The 17,281-nt window shown below is 44.6% G+C and overlaps 1 protein-coding gene across 2 annotated transcripts in view; it reads left to right on the top strand.

Moving 5' to 3' along the window:
* Window positions 1-16,718, top strand: part of LOC141476554 (E3 SUMO-protein ligase PIAS2-like) — a 34,736-nt gene extending 18,018 nt beyond the window's left edge. The window contains exons 7-14 of one of the 2 annotated variants that reach the window (XM_074165241.1): window positions 3,042-3,147; window positions 3,385-3,458; window positions 7,408-7,568; window positions 8,873-9,006; window positions 9,452-9,623; window positions 11,796-11,935; window positions 13,738-13,775; window positions 14,842-16,718. In XM_074165241.1, the coding sequence (XP_074021342.1) occupies window positions 3,042-3,147; window positions 3,385-3,458; window positions 7,408-7,568; window positions 8,873-9,006; window positions 9,452-9,623; window positions 11,796-11,935; window positions 13,738-13,775; window positions 14,842-15,027 (1,011 nt within the window). In that variant the 3' untranslated portion in view covers window positions 15,028-16,718. Of the gene's footprint in view, window positions 1-3,041; window positions 3,148-3,384; window positions 3,459-7,407; window positions 7,569-8,872; window positions 9,007-9,451; window positions 9,624-11,795; window positions 11,936-13,737; window positions 13,776-14,838 lie in introns of both variants that reach the window. The other variant, XM_074165240.1, reaches the window with a different exon arrangement.
* The last annotated feature ends 563 nt before the right edge of the window (window positions 16,719-17,281 follow it).

Genomic DNA, 17,281 nt, shown 5'->3' with positions numbered 1-17,281 from the left:
CAGGCATTTGCTTTTGAGGTTTTTGTATTTTCTAACCAAGTAATACCAAGTAGTTTTCCAAAAGCAATTTTTATTTCATAGGAAGAACTGGTTAATGGATATTTCCATCTCTATTCTTTTGAGATTCCTTTTTTTTATGTGAAAATGGCCTCTATATGAGTTGACTTTAAAATTGTACTTGCAAATAAACCAAAACAGGGGTAGAATTCTCAGCTCGGAAAGCTCTTAGATGGCAGGTTGCTGGGAAGGGTTTACTGGGGGGGTGTCAGGCTGCTAGTGTCAGCTGTTTCTGGGCTTGATGGATCTTAAACGTGCTTGGTTGGACTGTAATTGTGTGTGGGGGGTGTGTTTGTAATTCATAATATCTGAGCAGTGTGTGTTTTCTTGTAAAGGAAAATTATTCTGGAAGTTTAGGGGACTTGAGGGAAAAGTGATTTAGTGGGGAAGGATGGAGAGCTGGGACGGGGGGGAAATGAAAATTGAAGCCTCTTCATAATGCAATTCTAAATTTCATGGAAGCTGCAGTGGGAGAGTATGAAGAAATTCTGAATTCTTAAGTTTAAATAGCTGTTGCAGCAGCCCTTTCAGCTGTTGGTAAGACAAGAACTACTTATTCCTCTATCTCTGACTAGTTGTGCAAATCCTTCTGGATTCAATTATTAGAGTAGCTTACTTCATTTTTTTATTTTTTTTTTTTCTTCAAGATCTGTGGACCAGAAACACCACATGTTTCAAAGTGAGACTCTGGTATAACTGAAAGAGGAGAGATTTAGATGAGATATTAGGAAGAAATTCTTTCCTGTGAGGGTGGTGAGACACTGGCCCAGGTTGCCCAGAGAAGCTGTGGCTGCCCCATCCCTGGAGGGGTTCAAGGCCAGGCTGGATGGGGCTTTGAGCAACCTGTTTCAGTGGGAGGTGTCCCTGCCCATGGCAGGGGGGTTGGAACTTGATGGTCTTTAAGGTCCCTTCTAACATAAACCATTCTATGATATATTTTTATATACTGATTAAAATTTTAAAAAGAAATTGGAGAGAAAGCTAATGGTCAGGAAATAAATGAAGAGCAGTGCTGACAGAAAAGTGTGGGGGTTTTGTGTGTGGTGTTTTTTTTTTTTTTCCCCCGAAAACAGAGGTGGAGGGAAAGATCTAAGCCGTTGCTTTACAATTGCAAAGTGCAAATCTTGACATGACTGTAGAGATGTGTGTGGTCTCGTCCTCTCCTGTCAATCCCTGCTTTCTTCCTCCCCTCTATCTGCCAAAACATGCTCTCATGGAAGGAGATGAATTGGAGGAATTCCCCCTTGCCCTGAGAGGTAAAGCGGGTTCTTTTGGTTTAATGTTGATGCTCTGCTCCGGGTGTGGAGTGTCAGTGGCCTCACATCGTTAAGGGCTTATTGGCATGTACTTAACTGATAGTGGAGGGTTTCTGAGCAGAGGAGGCAGTAATGCCATGGAGCTGGTCAGGCTTGAGCCTCTAGAATTCTTTCCGCAGGCAATAAACAGTGCAATTTATGGTCATTCTTTGTGGGGAAAAAACCCAACTTTTTTTCTTAGCGGTTTCCCATGCATTTCGATAACTTTAACTGCTCATCTAAAGAGCTGGTTTTCCTATAGGTGGTAACAGAGGAGCAGAGGCGTAAGTGTTCTTGTTTAAAATTCTCGTGCAGTACCCAGGCAGTATAGCAGCCATAAGAAGGTGGCTTCCAGGGAGTGGAAATAAGGAATCGCAGGTTGTGTTAGTTAAATAGATGAAACCATTATTATTCAGCAGTAGTAGGACTTGCAGAACGTTTTCTTCATTAGTGACCTTGAAGAGGGAGCAAATGCTGAACAAAAGGAGCTGGCAAATGGTGTGAATTGGGGAAGAGCAAAAAATGCTGGGGAACGCGGCCTGCCTCAGAGGAGGGTGTGTGGCATAATCATAGAATGGTTTGGGTTGGAAGGGACCTTAAAGACCATCCAGTTCCAACACCCCTGCCATGGGCAGGGACACCTCCCACTGAAACAGGTTGCCCAAAGCCCTGTCCATCCTGGCCTTGTACACCTCCAGGGAAGGGGCAGCCACAGGTTCTCTGGGCAACCTGTTCCAGTGTCTCACCACCCTCACAGGAAAGAATTTCTTCCTAATATCTACTGTAAATCTCCCCTCTTTGAGTTTAAAACCGTTCCCCCTCATCCTGTGGCTCCACTCCCCGATCAAGAGTCCCTCCCCAGCTTTCCTGGAGCCCCTTTAGGGACTGGAAGATTGCAGTAAGGTCTCCCCGGAGCCTTTCCTTCTCCAGGCTGAACACCCCCAACTCTCTCAGCCTGTCCTCATAGGAGAGGGGCTTCAGCACTTGGAGCATCTTCGTGGCCCCTTCTGGACCCACTCCAACAGGTCCATGTCCTTCTGATGTTGGTGGCCCCAGAGCTGGAGACAGCACTGCAGGGGGCTGTCCCCAGAGCAGAGGGGCAGAATCCACCCCCCTTGCCCTGCATCCCATGCTGCTGGGGATGCAGCCTGGGATGCAGGGGGTTTTCTGGGCTGCCAGCACACATTGCCGGCTCGTGTTGAGCTTCTCATCCACCAATGAGGTTTGTCTTAAAAGTGTAGAGCCAGCTAAAGAGAAGGTATAAGGAAATAGTGTGTTTGCACCTGAAAGAGCATTCATCTTTTCTGTCATGTCATTGTCTTGGAGCTCCCCACTAACAGATTGACACTGAAAAAAGGGAAGGATTTAGGAGACAAAGGTGAGATGTTCTTAAAGACTGGATGTATGAGAAGATGTTACCAGTGTGAATCATCTTTCCAGATTGTCTCTTGGTTGTGGAGTTGTTATTCCTGCTGAAGGCACAGCTGGAGGAGGACAATTGAACTTGAGTGGCAGAACTCTGGCAGAGTATTGGCCTCTAACAGCAATGAAGGCATCTGTCAATGCTTTTCATAATTATTAAGCAAAAAATCGGCATGTTTTTGTTTTTCCTGTGTAAATAGTAACCTGTTGTCACAGTGGCAGTACTGTATGAAATCAATATTTAATCTTTAATTGCTCTTTTTGTAGAATTATTCCATGTCTGTGTACCTCGTTCGTCAGCTCACTTCAGCGACACTTTTGCAGAGGTTAAAAATGAAAGGTATCAGAAACCCCGATCATTCCAGAGCACTAAGTAAGTCAAATTAATTTCTGTCTGTACTTTTCTGAGGGTGGTTGGTGGCTCTTTAAAACTAGAACTGACAATACTTAGGGGATTTGTGGCATTTTGAAAAGGAAGTCCATGCCCAGAGTATTGTTGCTGTGAACTAGTTTCCTATATGCTTAACTTTTTTAAATAGCTGGAAATAAAGTAGATGTACTGGCCGATCAAGATTAGCATTTTAAATTATGTCTGAATTTATTTTAATAGTTAAAGAAAAACTAACTGCAGATCCCGATAGTGAGATTGCCACAACCAGTCTGCGGGTATCTCTGATGTGTCCTGTAAGTATGGCTGGAAATTACCATATACAGACTTGTATTTTTGTCTTTAGTGTGGAGTTGGGCTGCTTTGAAAAGGCCCCACTTGAAGAACTTACCTTTTTTTTTTTGTTTGTTTATACTGATAAATTAATGAAAAATAGTGGGGAGAAGGGTGTGTCTACAAGCACCTGATGGTCATAGCATTCACAGAATGATATGGGGTTGGAAGGGACCTCTGGAGATCATCTAGTCCAACCCCCTGCCAAAGCAGGTCCACACAGAGCAGGTTGCACAGGAACGTGTCCAGGCAGGTTTTGAATGTCTCCAGAGAAGGAGACTCCACCATCTCTCTGGGCAGCCTGTTCCAGTGCTCTGCCACACTCAAAGGAAAGAAGTTCCTCCTCATGTTTAGATGGAACTTCTTATGTTCAAGTTTGTGCCCATTTCTTCTTGTCCTGTCACTGGGCACCACTAAAAAAGGATGGGGCCAGTCTTCTTGACACCTACCCTTTAAGTATTTATAGGCATTGATCAGATCCCACCCCCCTTAGTCTTCTCCAGACTAAAAAGACCCAAGTCCCTCAGCCTTTCCTCATCAGAGAGATGCTCCAGGCCCCTAATCACCTTTGTAGTCCTCTGCTGTACCCTCTCCAGCAGTTCCCTGTCCTTCTTGAACTGGGGAGCCCAGAACTGGACACAGGACTCCAGATGGGGCCTCACCAGGGCAGAGTAGAGGGGGAGGATGACCTGCTGGCCGCACTCTTCTTGATGCACCCCAGGATGCCATTGCCTTTCTTGGCCACAAGGGCACATTGCTGGGTCATGGTCATCCTGTTGTCCACCAGGACTCCCAGGTCTCTTTCCTCAGAGCTGCTCTCCAGCAGGTCAGCCCCCAACCTGTACTGGTGCATGGGGTTATTCCTCCCCAGGTGCAGCACCCTACACTTGCCCTTGTTGAATTTCATCAGGTTCCTCTCTACCCAACTCTCCAGCCTGTCCAGGTCTCACTGTATGGTGGCACAGCCTTCTGGTGTGTCAGCCACCCCTCCCAGCAAACTTTTTGATGGTACACTCTGTCCCTTCATCCAGGTCATTGATGAATATGTTGAAGAGGACTGGACCCAGTACTGACCCCTGGGGAACATCCCTTGTTATGGACCTCCAGCTCTACATTCTGTGCCCCTAATCATGACCCTCTGAGCTCTGTCTTTCAGCCAGTTTTCAATCCACCTCACTGGCCATTCATCTAACCCACACTTCCTAAGCTTATCTATGAGGATGCTGTGGGAGACAGTTTCGAAAGCCTTGCTGAAGTCAAGGTAGACAACATCAACCGCCCTCCCCTCATCTATCCATCCAGTCATGCCATCGTAGAAGGCTATCAGGTTAGACATGATTTCCCCTTGGTGAATCTGTGTTGACTATGTCTGATAGCTTTCTTTTCCTCCATATGCTTTGAGATGACACCCAGAACGAGCAGTTCCATCATCTTTCCAGGGATGGAGGTGAGGCTGACCGGCCTGTAGTTTTCCAGGTCCTCCTTCTTGCCCTTTTGAAGACTGGAGTGACATTGGCTTTCCTCCAGTCCTCAGGCACCTCGCCTGTTCTCCAGGACCTTTCAAAGGTGACGGAGAGCGGCCCAGCAATGATTTCTGCCAGCTCCCCCAGCACTCGTGGGTGCATTCCATCAGGACTTGTGGGTATCCCGTTTACTTAATTGATCTCTATCTTGATCTTCCTCAACCAAGGGGAACTCTTCTTTCATCCAGACTTTTTCTGATTCCTCCATAGTGTGGGACTCCTGAGGGCTGGCCTGATCAGTAAAGAGTGAAGCAAAGAAGGCATTCAGCAACTCCACCTTCTCTGCATCCTCTGTCACCATGGCACCCGTCTCATTCAACAGCGGGCCCACATTTTCTCTAGTTTTCCTTTTGCCTCCAATATACTTGAAAAAAACCCTTCTTCTTGACTTTGACATCCCTTGCCAATTTTAATTCCAAGGAGGCCTTGGCTTTCCTCGTTTCATCCCTGCGTACTCTGATGGCATTCTTGTAATCTTCCCAAGTGGTCAGTCCCTTCTTCCACTCAGTGTAAACTTCCTTCTTCTACTTGAGTTTTTTCAGAAGCTCCCTACTCAACCACGCAGGTCTCCTGCTTCCCTTGCCTGATTTTTTTTTTTTTTTTTTTTTTTCTTCTTAGGGATGCAACAATCCTGAGCTTGGAGAAAGTGGTATTTGAATATCAACCAGTTCTCTTGAGCCCTGCTACCTTCCAGAGCCCTAACCCATGGGATTTCTCCCAGCAGTTTCTTGAAGAGGCCGAAGTTAGCCCTCCTGAAATCCAAGGTTTCAGTCCTACTTGTTGTTTTGCACATACTACCCACGATCCTGAACTCTATCTTTTCATGGTCACTGCAGCCAAGGCTGCCCCCAACCTTAATGCCCTCCACCAGTCCCTCTTTCTTTGTCAGCACTAGGTCCAGTAGTACACTGGAGGAACCTCCTGGACTGTACATGCCTGGCTGTGTAGCCTTCCCAGCAGACATCAGGGTGATTCAAGTCCCCCATGAGAACCAAGGCCTGTGATTGCGAGGCTACTTTGAGCTGACTGTAAAAGGCCTCATCAACTTCCCCATCCTGATCAGGTGGCCTATAATAAACACCCACAACAGTGTCCCTCATATTGGCCTGCCCCTTAATCCTCACCCACAAGCTCTCAACTCTCTCTTCATCTGACCCCCAGGGAGGGCTTTAGGGACATCTCACTCTCTATCCATTCCTTAACATAGAGGGCAACACCTCCGCCCCTCCTTCCTTGCCTGTCCCTTCTGAACATCTTGTAGCCCTCAGTAGCCATACTCCAGTCATAGGATTCATCCCACCAGGTTTCAGTGATGGCCACTGTCATAGCTTTCCAGTAGCACAGTAGCTTCCAACTCCTCCTGTTTGTTGCCCATGCTGCATGCATTCATGTAGAGGCACTTCAGCTGGGCTGTTGGCTGTGTCACCTTCTTAGAGGAACACCCCTTGAGGTGTCTCACAGGTGTTTCTCTGTTGACTTCAACTACCTCAGGGAGCTGCTGGCTCATCTCCATAAGACTTTGACTGTAGTGCAGTGTCACCAACCTGCCTCAAGGCAACAGGCTGAAGGCCCTTACTAGCACCCTGTTCCTCTAACCCTGATGAGATACCCCACAGCTTGTCACAGACAAGCCTGATATTATTACCCCCCTCCCCCTTCACATCTAGTTTAAAGTTCAACCAGTTCTGGTTTACAACTGAGTCAGAAACAAGTTGCTACTTGTGTATAGGGAGGCCTTTAGAAGGAGTAATTTCGTTTATTGAGGCATTGAGACTAATTGGGTAGGGCTACAGAATAATTAAAGGATGCAGTGATAAATAAAACTTCAAATCTTAGTGGTATTGCTTATACTTCCAGCTACTGGAACAAAAATTGATCAAGGTAATACTGTCTTGGGGTTTTTCTTCCCAGGTAGAAATTGGTTTTGTGTTTGTGACTGGTCTGTTAAGCTAAATATTAAAAAGGATATTACTCCATTCTGAGTATAACATAACTGGAGCTCACAAAAACCTTTGAAATATTTGGCTAAAAGAAAATGATGAAAATTTGGCTCAAAGAAAAAGATAGAAGCGAGTGCTCCAGTAGGTCTTTTCATAAGAATAAAATCCTAGAAATAACATTATTGCAGGTCCATCAAAAACGTTTCTGACTGATTTTGACTCAGCGAAGACTTTGAGGATGGCTTTATTCTTCCTCTAGGTGTGCTGTATGTGCTTTGATAATGTGGATTTGCCTGCAGTGACCTTAGCACTGGGCACCTCTATAGTGAGAAGAGATAGTTTTTCCTTTAAATGAAAGGAAGAGCTACTGACTGGCTCTGATTTCTTTGTGAGCCATCCAGGCTACTTCTGTCTGCTGTTCTGACCCTTTTTCAATTCATCTTCTGCAGCTGGGAAAAATGAGGCTGACAATCCCATGCCGGGCTGTGACTTGCACGCACCTGCAATGTTTTGATGCTGCTCTTTATCTTCAAATGAATGAAAAGAAGCCGACCTGGATCTGCCCTGTCTGTGATAAAAAGGCAGCTTATGAGAGCCTAATATTAGATGGGTAAGAGACTGGATTTGCAGATTACACAAATACTTAAATTTTTTTATGATGCGTTTAATAGCTACGTTTGACTTGAGGTTTAGCCATTTTATACTGTTTTCTTTGTAAAAATACTTTACACTGGGAGGAATCATTAGACTCTGTTCGTTTCTATTCCCATGTAATGAACATAAGCTTATCTTCTAACTGCATCATCAAACTCTTAAGCCTCGGTTGATTTCCTCTGGAAAAAATCAAATGTGACATCTAAGGATAGGTCTCCCTCTTACATGACCTTATCTCTGAAGCAATTAACTTAAATTTTTAAATTTAATTCATAAATAAGTGTCAAACATGATTCAAAGGATGATGATTTCTGTTTCTATATGAAAATCTATGAATTGCAGTAATGTTGGAGTGGAATATGGGTAGATTGGGATACTCTTACTGTTTTTGATGTCTGAAGGTTGTGATTACAGGCTTTCAGGTGAGATGAATGAGGGAGAGAGTGCATGCAATGGGCCAAAGGTGATCATAATTAGCTTTTCCACTGTGTCTCCTCTTATAGAATCATAGAATGGTTTGGGTTGGAAGGGACCTTAAAGATCATCCAGTTCCACCCACCTGCCATGGGCAGGGACACCTCCCACTGGACCAGGTTGCTCAAAGCCCCATCCAGCCTGGCCTTGAACCCCTCCAGGGATGGGTCATCCACAACTTCTCTGGGCAACCTGGGCCAGTGTCTTGCCACTCTGAGTGAAAGATTTCTTCCTAATATCTACTGTAAATCTCCCCTCTTTCAGTTTAAAACCTTTCCCCCTCGTCCTATGGCTCCCCTCCCTGATCAAGAGTCCTTCCCCAGCTTTCCTGTAGCCCCTCTAGGGACTGGAAGGGGCTCTAAGGTCTCCCTGGAGCCTTCTCTTCTCCAGGCTGAACACCCCCAACTCTCTCAGCCTGTCCTCATAGGAGAGGGGCTTCAGCACTTGGAGCATCTTCGTGGCCCCCTCTAGACCCACTCCAACAGGTCCATGTCTTTCCTGTGCTGAGGACTCCAGAACTGGACACAGTACTCCAGGTGGGGTTTCCCCAGAGCAGAGCAGACAGGCAGAATTTCCTCCCTTGCCCTGTTGGCCGCGCTGCTGGGGATGCAGCCCAGGATACAGTTGGCTTTCTGGGTTGCTAGCACATGTTGCTGTCTCATGTTGAGCTTCTCATCCACCAGCACCCCCAAGCCCTTCTCCTCGGGGGCCGCTCTCAGTCTTTTCACTTAGAATAAAAAACTTCACTTGGAATTAAAACCGAAACCACTCCATTTTATTTTTCAGGCTTTTTATGGAAATCCTTAATGAATGTTTAGATGTGGATGAGATCAAATTCCAAGAAGATGGCTCCTGGTGCCCCATGAGGCCAAAGAAAGAAGCTGTGAAAGTCTCAAGTCCACAGTGCACCAAAATAGAAAGTACGTACATCCGGGTACTGGTTGCAAACAGACCAAAAGTCTTGGAGACTTAGTTTTAGCTTGGATAATGTGTATGGATGTTGATGGATGTTTAATACTTCTAACCTTCCTTTCATTTAAATGAAAAAGAAAGGGATGTATCTCTAGAAGTGTGCATTTTGGGGCTTTGTCTTTGCTCATTATAAAGAGCAGTTAAGAAAAATGGTTGTTCTTGTTGTAGGTCCTTAAATTGGTAAGTAAAGATTAAAGTTTGTGCTTTAATAATCTCAATATGATGGAGAATACTAATAAAACAGTTCTTGGGCCATAACGTTCTCTGTAGTGGCCAGGAAAATGAAACTAAAAAATCCTAAACCAGGATTTGAGTTCCTGGTTCTGTTGCAAGTAGAAACTGCTGATGTCGACAGCCTTTAAAAACCAGTGTTATTTTATTTTTCTTGTTCAGGTTCCAGTGTTGTTAGCAAACCATGTTCTGTGATGGTGGCCGGTGAGGTAAACAAGAAGAAAGTTGATGTTATTGACTTGACAATAGAAAGCTCTTCTGATGAAGAGGAAGATCCTCCTGCCAAAAGGAAGTGCATATTTATGTCTGAAACACAAGGGAGCCCAACCAAAGGGTTTGTCAATTTTAAAGTTAGTTGTTATTCTGTAATGTCTCAGATAAACTGACGTGTAGACACATGGACTTGTAATCTCTCTTCAGGAATCCAGCTCCACACTTGCACAGGAGGATTTCTAGGCCTCTCCTTGCAGAAGGTTGTATTGATACGGCGGTACCTCTGTACAGGCAAAACACTATTAAGTAGTTTGACATCTCACAAAAGACTTGCGCTGACTGCTGCTGTGTTTGCAGGGATCTTTCTCCCTAGAAAAGGAAGCTGATTAAGCTAATAGACAGGATTCTTCCGAGAAAGCAGATTATGCCAAGTGGAGGAGCTTTATTCATTCTTGTTAAGTTAGTGTCATCTGAAAGGCTTTTCTCCCACTCTCTGTTTATACCCTTTATTTAATCTGTCAGGAAACCAGGCTGCATTGCGTGTTTCATCCATCCTGTTGGTCTTGGAAAGGAGACTCTGCTGTTTTGAATCAAGATGAGCTTTTCCTCTATCTCTGCTAAACTCTGGAATGTCTTGGACTCTGGCCATGGTTGGCAGTCAGTCCTGTACCTTGGTTAGCCCAACCAACAGCTTCCCAAGCCCTCTGCCAACTGCTCCATCTTTGTAGTCATGCCTGACTTCAGCCACAGGCTTAACTGGCTTCTTTACTGTTGTCCCTTCTGTCTGTCCCAATTTGTGCAACTCGGCTGCGGTGGCTTCCATGAAGTTCTTGCTCTTGGCCCAGAGGGCACAGGAGACCTGCAGGGAGAGAGGGGCACTGGTGAGGCTCACCAGCAGTAACTGCTCCACGAGGTGATTCCGAGTGTTACCTTTTAGTTAATGGCTTATTAATTGGTGTTGCTACATGTGTGAGGTATGTGTCTGTGTGTCTCAGTGTAGCGGCTTATGTCTTGCACTAAAATAATAGTAATAAAACCAAGCCCCTTCTGTTTTGCCAGCTCTCGAAGTGATGAGCAGGCAAACTGTGTCTCTAGCCCACAGGAATGTGGGGTCTTTGAGCAAATAGTTGGTCATCTTCAGATTTCAGCAGTGATAGTGAAACGCTGTTGCTTTTTGTGAGGATTGTGGAGGACTCCTTCTGCAAGAGACTGTTTCTTATTTTTTATAAGAAAAAAACACCCTACAAATATATCTCTTAATGGAGTTTCAGATGGCACCAAGACTTCCTTCCATTCTCCTGTGTTTGTCTGAAATAGCTACCTGCCACTATAACTGTAAAAGGACTGAGTTTTCTTGTCTTATCTGTGACCAATGCATTTTCCTTACTGTTTGGGTATGGAAACAGCACGTTTTCATTCTTCAAGTCAAAGCCAGGCTTTTGGGGAATAGCTTATCTCCCATCAACAATGTTGCCTGAATTCTAGTTTTGGCAAAAGCAGGGGGCATCTTCGTATAGGCAGAAGCGATGTAGGCTGAAGTAGAAGAGGTGCTTGAGAAAGGAGGGTCTGAAATCCAAGCTTCTGAAATCAGAGGTAGCATAAATGGTGAACTGGAGGGAGCGATGCTGAGCAGCTGGGAGTGGGACTCTGGGTTTTTCCACCTGACTTGGAGTTTATTAAATATTTTATGCATGTGGCTGGTGCCTGAACACCTGTTGTGTCATCTTTAATAGTGCTGTGAAGTAATTGGGCTAAAGGTAGGGTTTTAACTGGTTGCACGCTCCAGGAGAGCTGACCGTAGCTTGGGCTGTGAGTAAAGCCGGGTTTGATATTAACTCCCATCGGTGTCATCTGTGCTCTTGGGGCTGAATAACAGCTAGTAGTACCCTTGGCATGACAGGTTAGAACCCAGAAAGAGTTTTTTGGAGAAATTGGAAACGAGCCCTTTCCTCCTGGCTCTGGCATCCTGCGCATCCCTCCCACGGTGCTCTGCAGGCAGAGGTTTCCGTTTCTGTCTCTGAAGGGTGGACTGTTACAAACGACTCCAGCACTGTACTTTGTTTTAACACTGACTTGCTCTTAGGTCACAGCTGCTGTTGACAGCCAAGATATGGTCATTTTATTATGAAGACTGTTATGAAAGAGGAAATTAGAGTGGAAAGCTGTGTACTGAGTAGCCATGCTGTAGTTGTGTTGTAACATAGTGACCTTGTGAATGAGAGTGCATAGTGGTGCCTGATTTCTCTTCTCTGATGGCCAAGTTGTCTGTAACTTCCTATGCTGTTCAAAACAGGGTTCTCATGTATCAGCCATCTACTGTCAGAGTGCCCAGTGTGACAACGGTCGATGCTGCCACCGTTCCTCCTTCATTAACCGACTACCCAGTACCATTCCATCATCCACCAATATCTAGTATTTCATCAGACTTGCCAGGTAAGTGGTGGCTATTTTTCATGTCTGTTCGTGACAGCCTTATTAATTTGTGGAGTGGGTAAAAATTGGAGAATCAGTCAACTGTTTTGTTTTAATGGCACAAGACTCTATGTAGTATCGCACTGATGGGATGTCTAGACAAGTCCAGTACAGGCTGTCTTTCCAGTTTCGCAACAGCGTTGCTTCTGGGGTACAAATTGGCATTTTGGAACGGCAGCCAGTAAACACTTCTCACTGTATTCAGTTAAACTTTTGTGTAAACGTCTGGTTGTTCTGTGTGGTAGACGTGAGGGAGAGTAGCTGCTTATTTAAGTCATAGAAGCGATGGCGCTGGCTCATCCCAACCCGAGATGTTAGTTCTAGCTGTGATTCTAGCAGTGCTCTGTTCTAGACTGTATGAAAAAGGTTAAGGTGAGCTACAATATGTAAGCTGACCTCTATCGACTTTCTTTACCTAGACATACCCTAAATGCCTATGGTGTATTCTTCAACCCTGCTGCTAAATATCAGACAAAAGGTGGGGATACTGATTGTTTTCTATCCTGGCTCCTTGAAAAGCAAACTGTATTTTAGGGACTCTGGGGGTTTCTCTTTGGCTGTAATGAACCCAGAGCCCAGGAAATGGTGACTTGTGGTAACAGGTGTCAAGTTGGCCTCCTGTACTTCCCTCTTCCCACCCCTCCTCCATTGCCTGTCTCCATTTCTCCTCTGCAACATCTCTGGGTTTTTTCCTCTTCTTTCAGCACCAGTTTGGCAATGGGATAGATATCATTCCCCTTGTTTCTCTGTCTATTTTGGTTCCCTTACTGCTCCTTCCCTCCACTTCTCCCTTGTTAAGAAATCATTTATCTTCCCAAATTGGATAGGAGCTGAGAGAATGGAAGTCTAGAATTGTTTTGTCCATCTCAACTGAAGTTCTAGAATGTGCAAGAACAAAAGAAACTGTCAATTCTGTAAAAGCAGCTGAGCTTAAATCTCCTTCAAAACTTTTCTCTAATGGAGAAGAGGAGGAGAGATGCCACTGGCCAGAACAGATTTGGAGGTGAGGGAAGAGGGAGGGAGGAAGGAAGCTTGCCATTTCTTTCTGTTAACATAGCAAACACAAGGCCAATATTTAGAAACAAGCAAACAAACAAAAAAAGGCTGTAATTTCTCATTGGTTTCATAATTTTAAACATCTTGCCCTAAATGCTTATATGCTAACGGTGTATAAGACAGACACTACTTGTCACTGCTCTTGGAGGATATATGTTGAACTACTTGTAGTTTCCTCTTCTTCATTCCTTTTATTTGTCTAGACACAAAACGGGGGTGACATTAGAAATGTTTCCTTATTGGCTGCCCGTGGGTGGAGGAAGAGACCTGCTGCTTGTTTTTGGACTTGTGCATGTTGTGACTTTACTTCATTCCAGCATCTTTAATGTGATGACACTCTTCATGTCCCAGTTTGGCCAAGTCAGGTACAATATGCAGTGACACTTGCATTATGAACCAACAGCTCCAAATGGCAACCTCCATCTAAGCAACCACATTGAACCACCTGGCAATATGCAGTAAATAATACATCATTTTGTCATCCTCATTCTTAAAAAGAGCCACTTGTACTAGATAACTCGTTTTGCTGCTGCCTGAAGTAGTTGAGAGTGGTGTCACAGTGGTATATTCCATTTAGAAACTGTGTAACAATTATGAAATCTGTTCTATGACAACAAAAAAGTTCCTTAAATTAGTTGTGTAGGAATAAAAGGAAAGATTCATCGATTTATTATCCTTCTCTCCCCCCCCCCCCCCCCCCCCCCCAGGTCTGGATTTTCTTTCCCTAATCCCAGTTGATTCACAGGTATGTTTCTGAACTGCTGTGGTTTTTGTGACGCATTGTTTGAGTAACCGTCAGGGTGCTGTCATCATCCATATGGTGTTTGCTGTCTGCTTGCTTAGACCAGGAAAATCCGTTTTCCCAGCAAGAGGTGGGAAAATGTTAAGGGAGGATTCAGTTTAGCCTTACTATGATAAATCCAGGCTTGAAACTCACTCTTTATTGATAGTTTGCCTTTCTAAAGTGGATATTGCACAGTGCTAATTTGAACACATCCTGTGAGGACAGGCTGAGAGAGTTGGGGGTGTTCAGCCTGGAGAAGAGAAGGCTCCAGGGAGACCTTAGAGCCCCTTCCAGTCCCTAGAGGGGCTACAGGAGAGATGGGGAGGGACTCTTGATCAGGGAGTGGAGTGACAGGATGAGGGGGAACAGTTTTAAACTGAAAGAGGGGAGATTTAGACTGGATATTAGGAAGAAATTCTTTCCTGTGAGGGTGGTGAGGCACTGGCCCAGGTTGCCCAGAGAAGCTGTGGCTGCCCCATCCCTGGAGGTGTTCAAGGCCAGGCTGGATGGGGCTTTGAGCAACCCAGTCTAGTGGGAGTTATCCCTGCCCATGGCAGGGGGGTTGGAACTGGATGATCTTTAAGGTCCCTTCCAACCCAAACCATTCTATGATTCTATAAGAGGAGACACAGTGGAAAAGCTAATTATGATCACCTTTGGCCCATTGCATGCACTCTCTCCCTCATTCATCTCACCTGAAAGCCTGTCATCAGGGGCAGTGAACATTCTGTAAACGCAAAGGGGTTTTTTGTGACCATCCCGTGGTTGTGGCAGTGTTCCTTAATGTGCTAGGAAATGCTCAAGCTAATAAGAAAACAAAAAAATAAATGGGGAGGATGAGGGAGAAGGGCTCGTGGCTGCCATCTCTGCTTGCTTACTTGCCCATTTGCAGAACTTGGGTCCTTGCTCTGCATGAATTACTGAGGTTCTGCTGGTTTTGTGCTGGTTGTAGAGAAGATGTATCTTCAGAGCATACATTTCCCTCGTGCAGTTAGTCTCTTCATTCTTCGTTGTTTGTTTCAAGCAGTACTGTCCTCCTATGTTTTTGGATAGTCTCACCTCAACCTTAACAAGCAGCACGCCTGGCAGCAGCATCACCTCCACCAGCCACCAGGAGAGCAACACACACGTTAGCTCCTCCGGCAGGAGGGAGATGGGAGTGATAACCAGCAGCAGTGGAGGCAGCGCTCCCGACATCATTTCGCTGGACTGAAACTGGGGGGGATGCTCCAGGAGAAATCTCACCTGCCAGAGCTGCTGTTCCCACCTCTGCAACTTCAGCATCTCGGAAGTTTAGTCTGATATTTATTGAAAGGATTTGCCTTCTGGAAAACAGAATAAATTTATCTACACTAGGAACAGAATTGATAGATTATTTTTTTTAATTTTTTTTCCTTGGTCATTAAATAGCTGGTATTGAAAAGGCCCCTTCAGAATGTGGTTTTATGCTTTTGGCTTGTTCTGGGGAAACTGACTGGTTTTGTTGCTGGGTGGATTCCACACATGGCTTTCAGTTTTGTTGTAAACCACAGCAATAATGTAAAAACAACTAAAAAATATTTTTAAAATATAAAAAGGCACTTAACCACTCTAGAACAACAACCTGGACAAAGGTGCAGAAGCGTATGCACTGGTGAGTTTTTAATATTTTCACTGGGGCCTGTAATAAACTTCATTTAATACAATGAAGCTTTGTGAAATAGCCATGACTTGTATGTCTCTTTCCCCCCTTTTCCACCTGGGGGATGCAGGGGAAGCCTCTGTACATGGGATTGTTTTGTGGTTTGTTTTTTTTTTCTCCTCATTTCATGTTTTTCATAAATGCAACAAAATCCTAAGCTGTAACTTCTTCCTCTTCATGTTCTTTGGGCTGGAGAGGGGACAAACTATGCAAACCCTGCGTTACACTATCTTTGTACTGTCAGGTCACAATTAGGACGCCTCCCCACCACCAAAACCTCCAAACTATAAGAAATGATAGAAAAAAAAAAAAAAGCCTTTAAACTCAAATTTAGATTATAAAGTCCTTGGTGGCCCGCTTTGAAGCTGCCATCTCTCACCAGAAGACCAAGTGAAGCGTGTGCTTTCTCTGGCAGCTGTAAGGAGACAAAATACAAATTATTTTCTCCAGTGCAGGATTATTTTGTAGGATCTTTTGCTCCAGGCTTCTGTCACTGCTGGATTCTGCCTGGGAATACTGACCTCTGGCTTGTCCCAGGGAAGGCTTGGCTTTTTGGAAGATATTCTACAGTATTCCAACCAAACTGGAATTAGGTCTTTAGGACTTAATGATGCTTTGTCCCCGATTGCATGGCCTCCTAATCATGGCTTTTCTAATTCAATGGGAACAATTTCCTCCTGTTTTACTCCTCTGATAAACCTGCCCCTTTGCGGTGTCTCCCCTGTATGTGGAAGAGGTTACAGACCAGGAAAACCAAGTCATTTCCATAATGCTGGAATAATGGTATTGTCTAAATATGTTGACAACAGCTTTTCCAACTGTTGTGTTTCTGTTGAGTAACTGTATTGGAGATGATTCCTTCCTTAATTACCAGCTTTCACTTATTCCTAATTTTCTGTTCCTTTTTTCTTATTTCTTTAGTCAAACATCTGGTGCTTTTTGCCTTCCATTACTATGACAGTATTTGAACGAAGTACACAGATAAGAAATATGGAAGCAGGATGTATTGTAACTCGTGTCTGCCCTGTACTCCCACTTTTAATGCTGTGTTACTGTTCCTCATTACCTTTTTCTGTATGATCTTTCACAGCAGTCTTTGATTCACATCTTGGTCTTAATATCGCATCCAATCTTTCTTCTCCTTTCCTTATCTGTTGATCCTTATCAGGTACCAAAAAAATCAGTTTTTAGCATGATTCATTTCTAGTAAAGCTATGCTACTCAAAGTTTTTGTGGGTGTTTTTTTTTTTTTTTTCCTAACGGCCTGCAGCCCATCAGTGCTTTCTGCATCATGATTGCACAGTGACTTGAGCTATAAGTAGAGTGTGTGGAGAGAGAGAGAGAGGTTCCAGAGTCGTGCTGAATAAAGCGTTTAAAACTTGTCTGTTGCTGGAGATGCTGTTAATGCCAACCTGAAGTATGCCTCGGGCAAGTGCTGAACTGGCTGAAGCATGTATGTCAGAAAAGTTAAGTGAGGGTGAGTGCCATTTTTAGGACATGTGCTCCAAACAATTCATGGTATTCTAAAATACAGCTGGAATTTTGTTAATTATTGTGGTTAGAGAGCTGCCTGTGGAAAAGGACCTGGGGGTGTTGGTTGAGCCAGCACTGTGCGCAGGTGGCCAAGAAGGCCAACAGCTAATGCAATGGTGTGGCTAGCAGGACTGGGGCAGTGATTGTCTCCCTGTACTTGGCACTGGTGAGGCCCCACCTTGAGTACTGTGTCCAGTTTTGGGCCCCTCACTACAAGAAAGACATTGAGGAGCTGGAACGTGTCCAGAGAAGG

Source organism: Numenius arquata, chromosome W (assembly GCF_964106895.1).
Source record: "Numenius arquata chromosome W, bNumArq3.hap1.1, whole genome shotgun sequence".
Classification (NCBI taxonomy): Eukaryota; Metazoa; Chordata; class Aves; order Charadriiformes; family Scolopacidae; genus Numenius; species Numenius arquata.
This window is presented reverse-complemented; position numbering and strand designations above follow the sequence as displayed.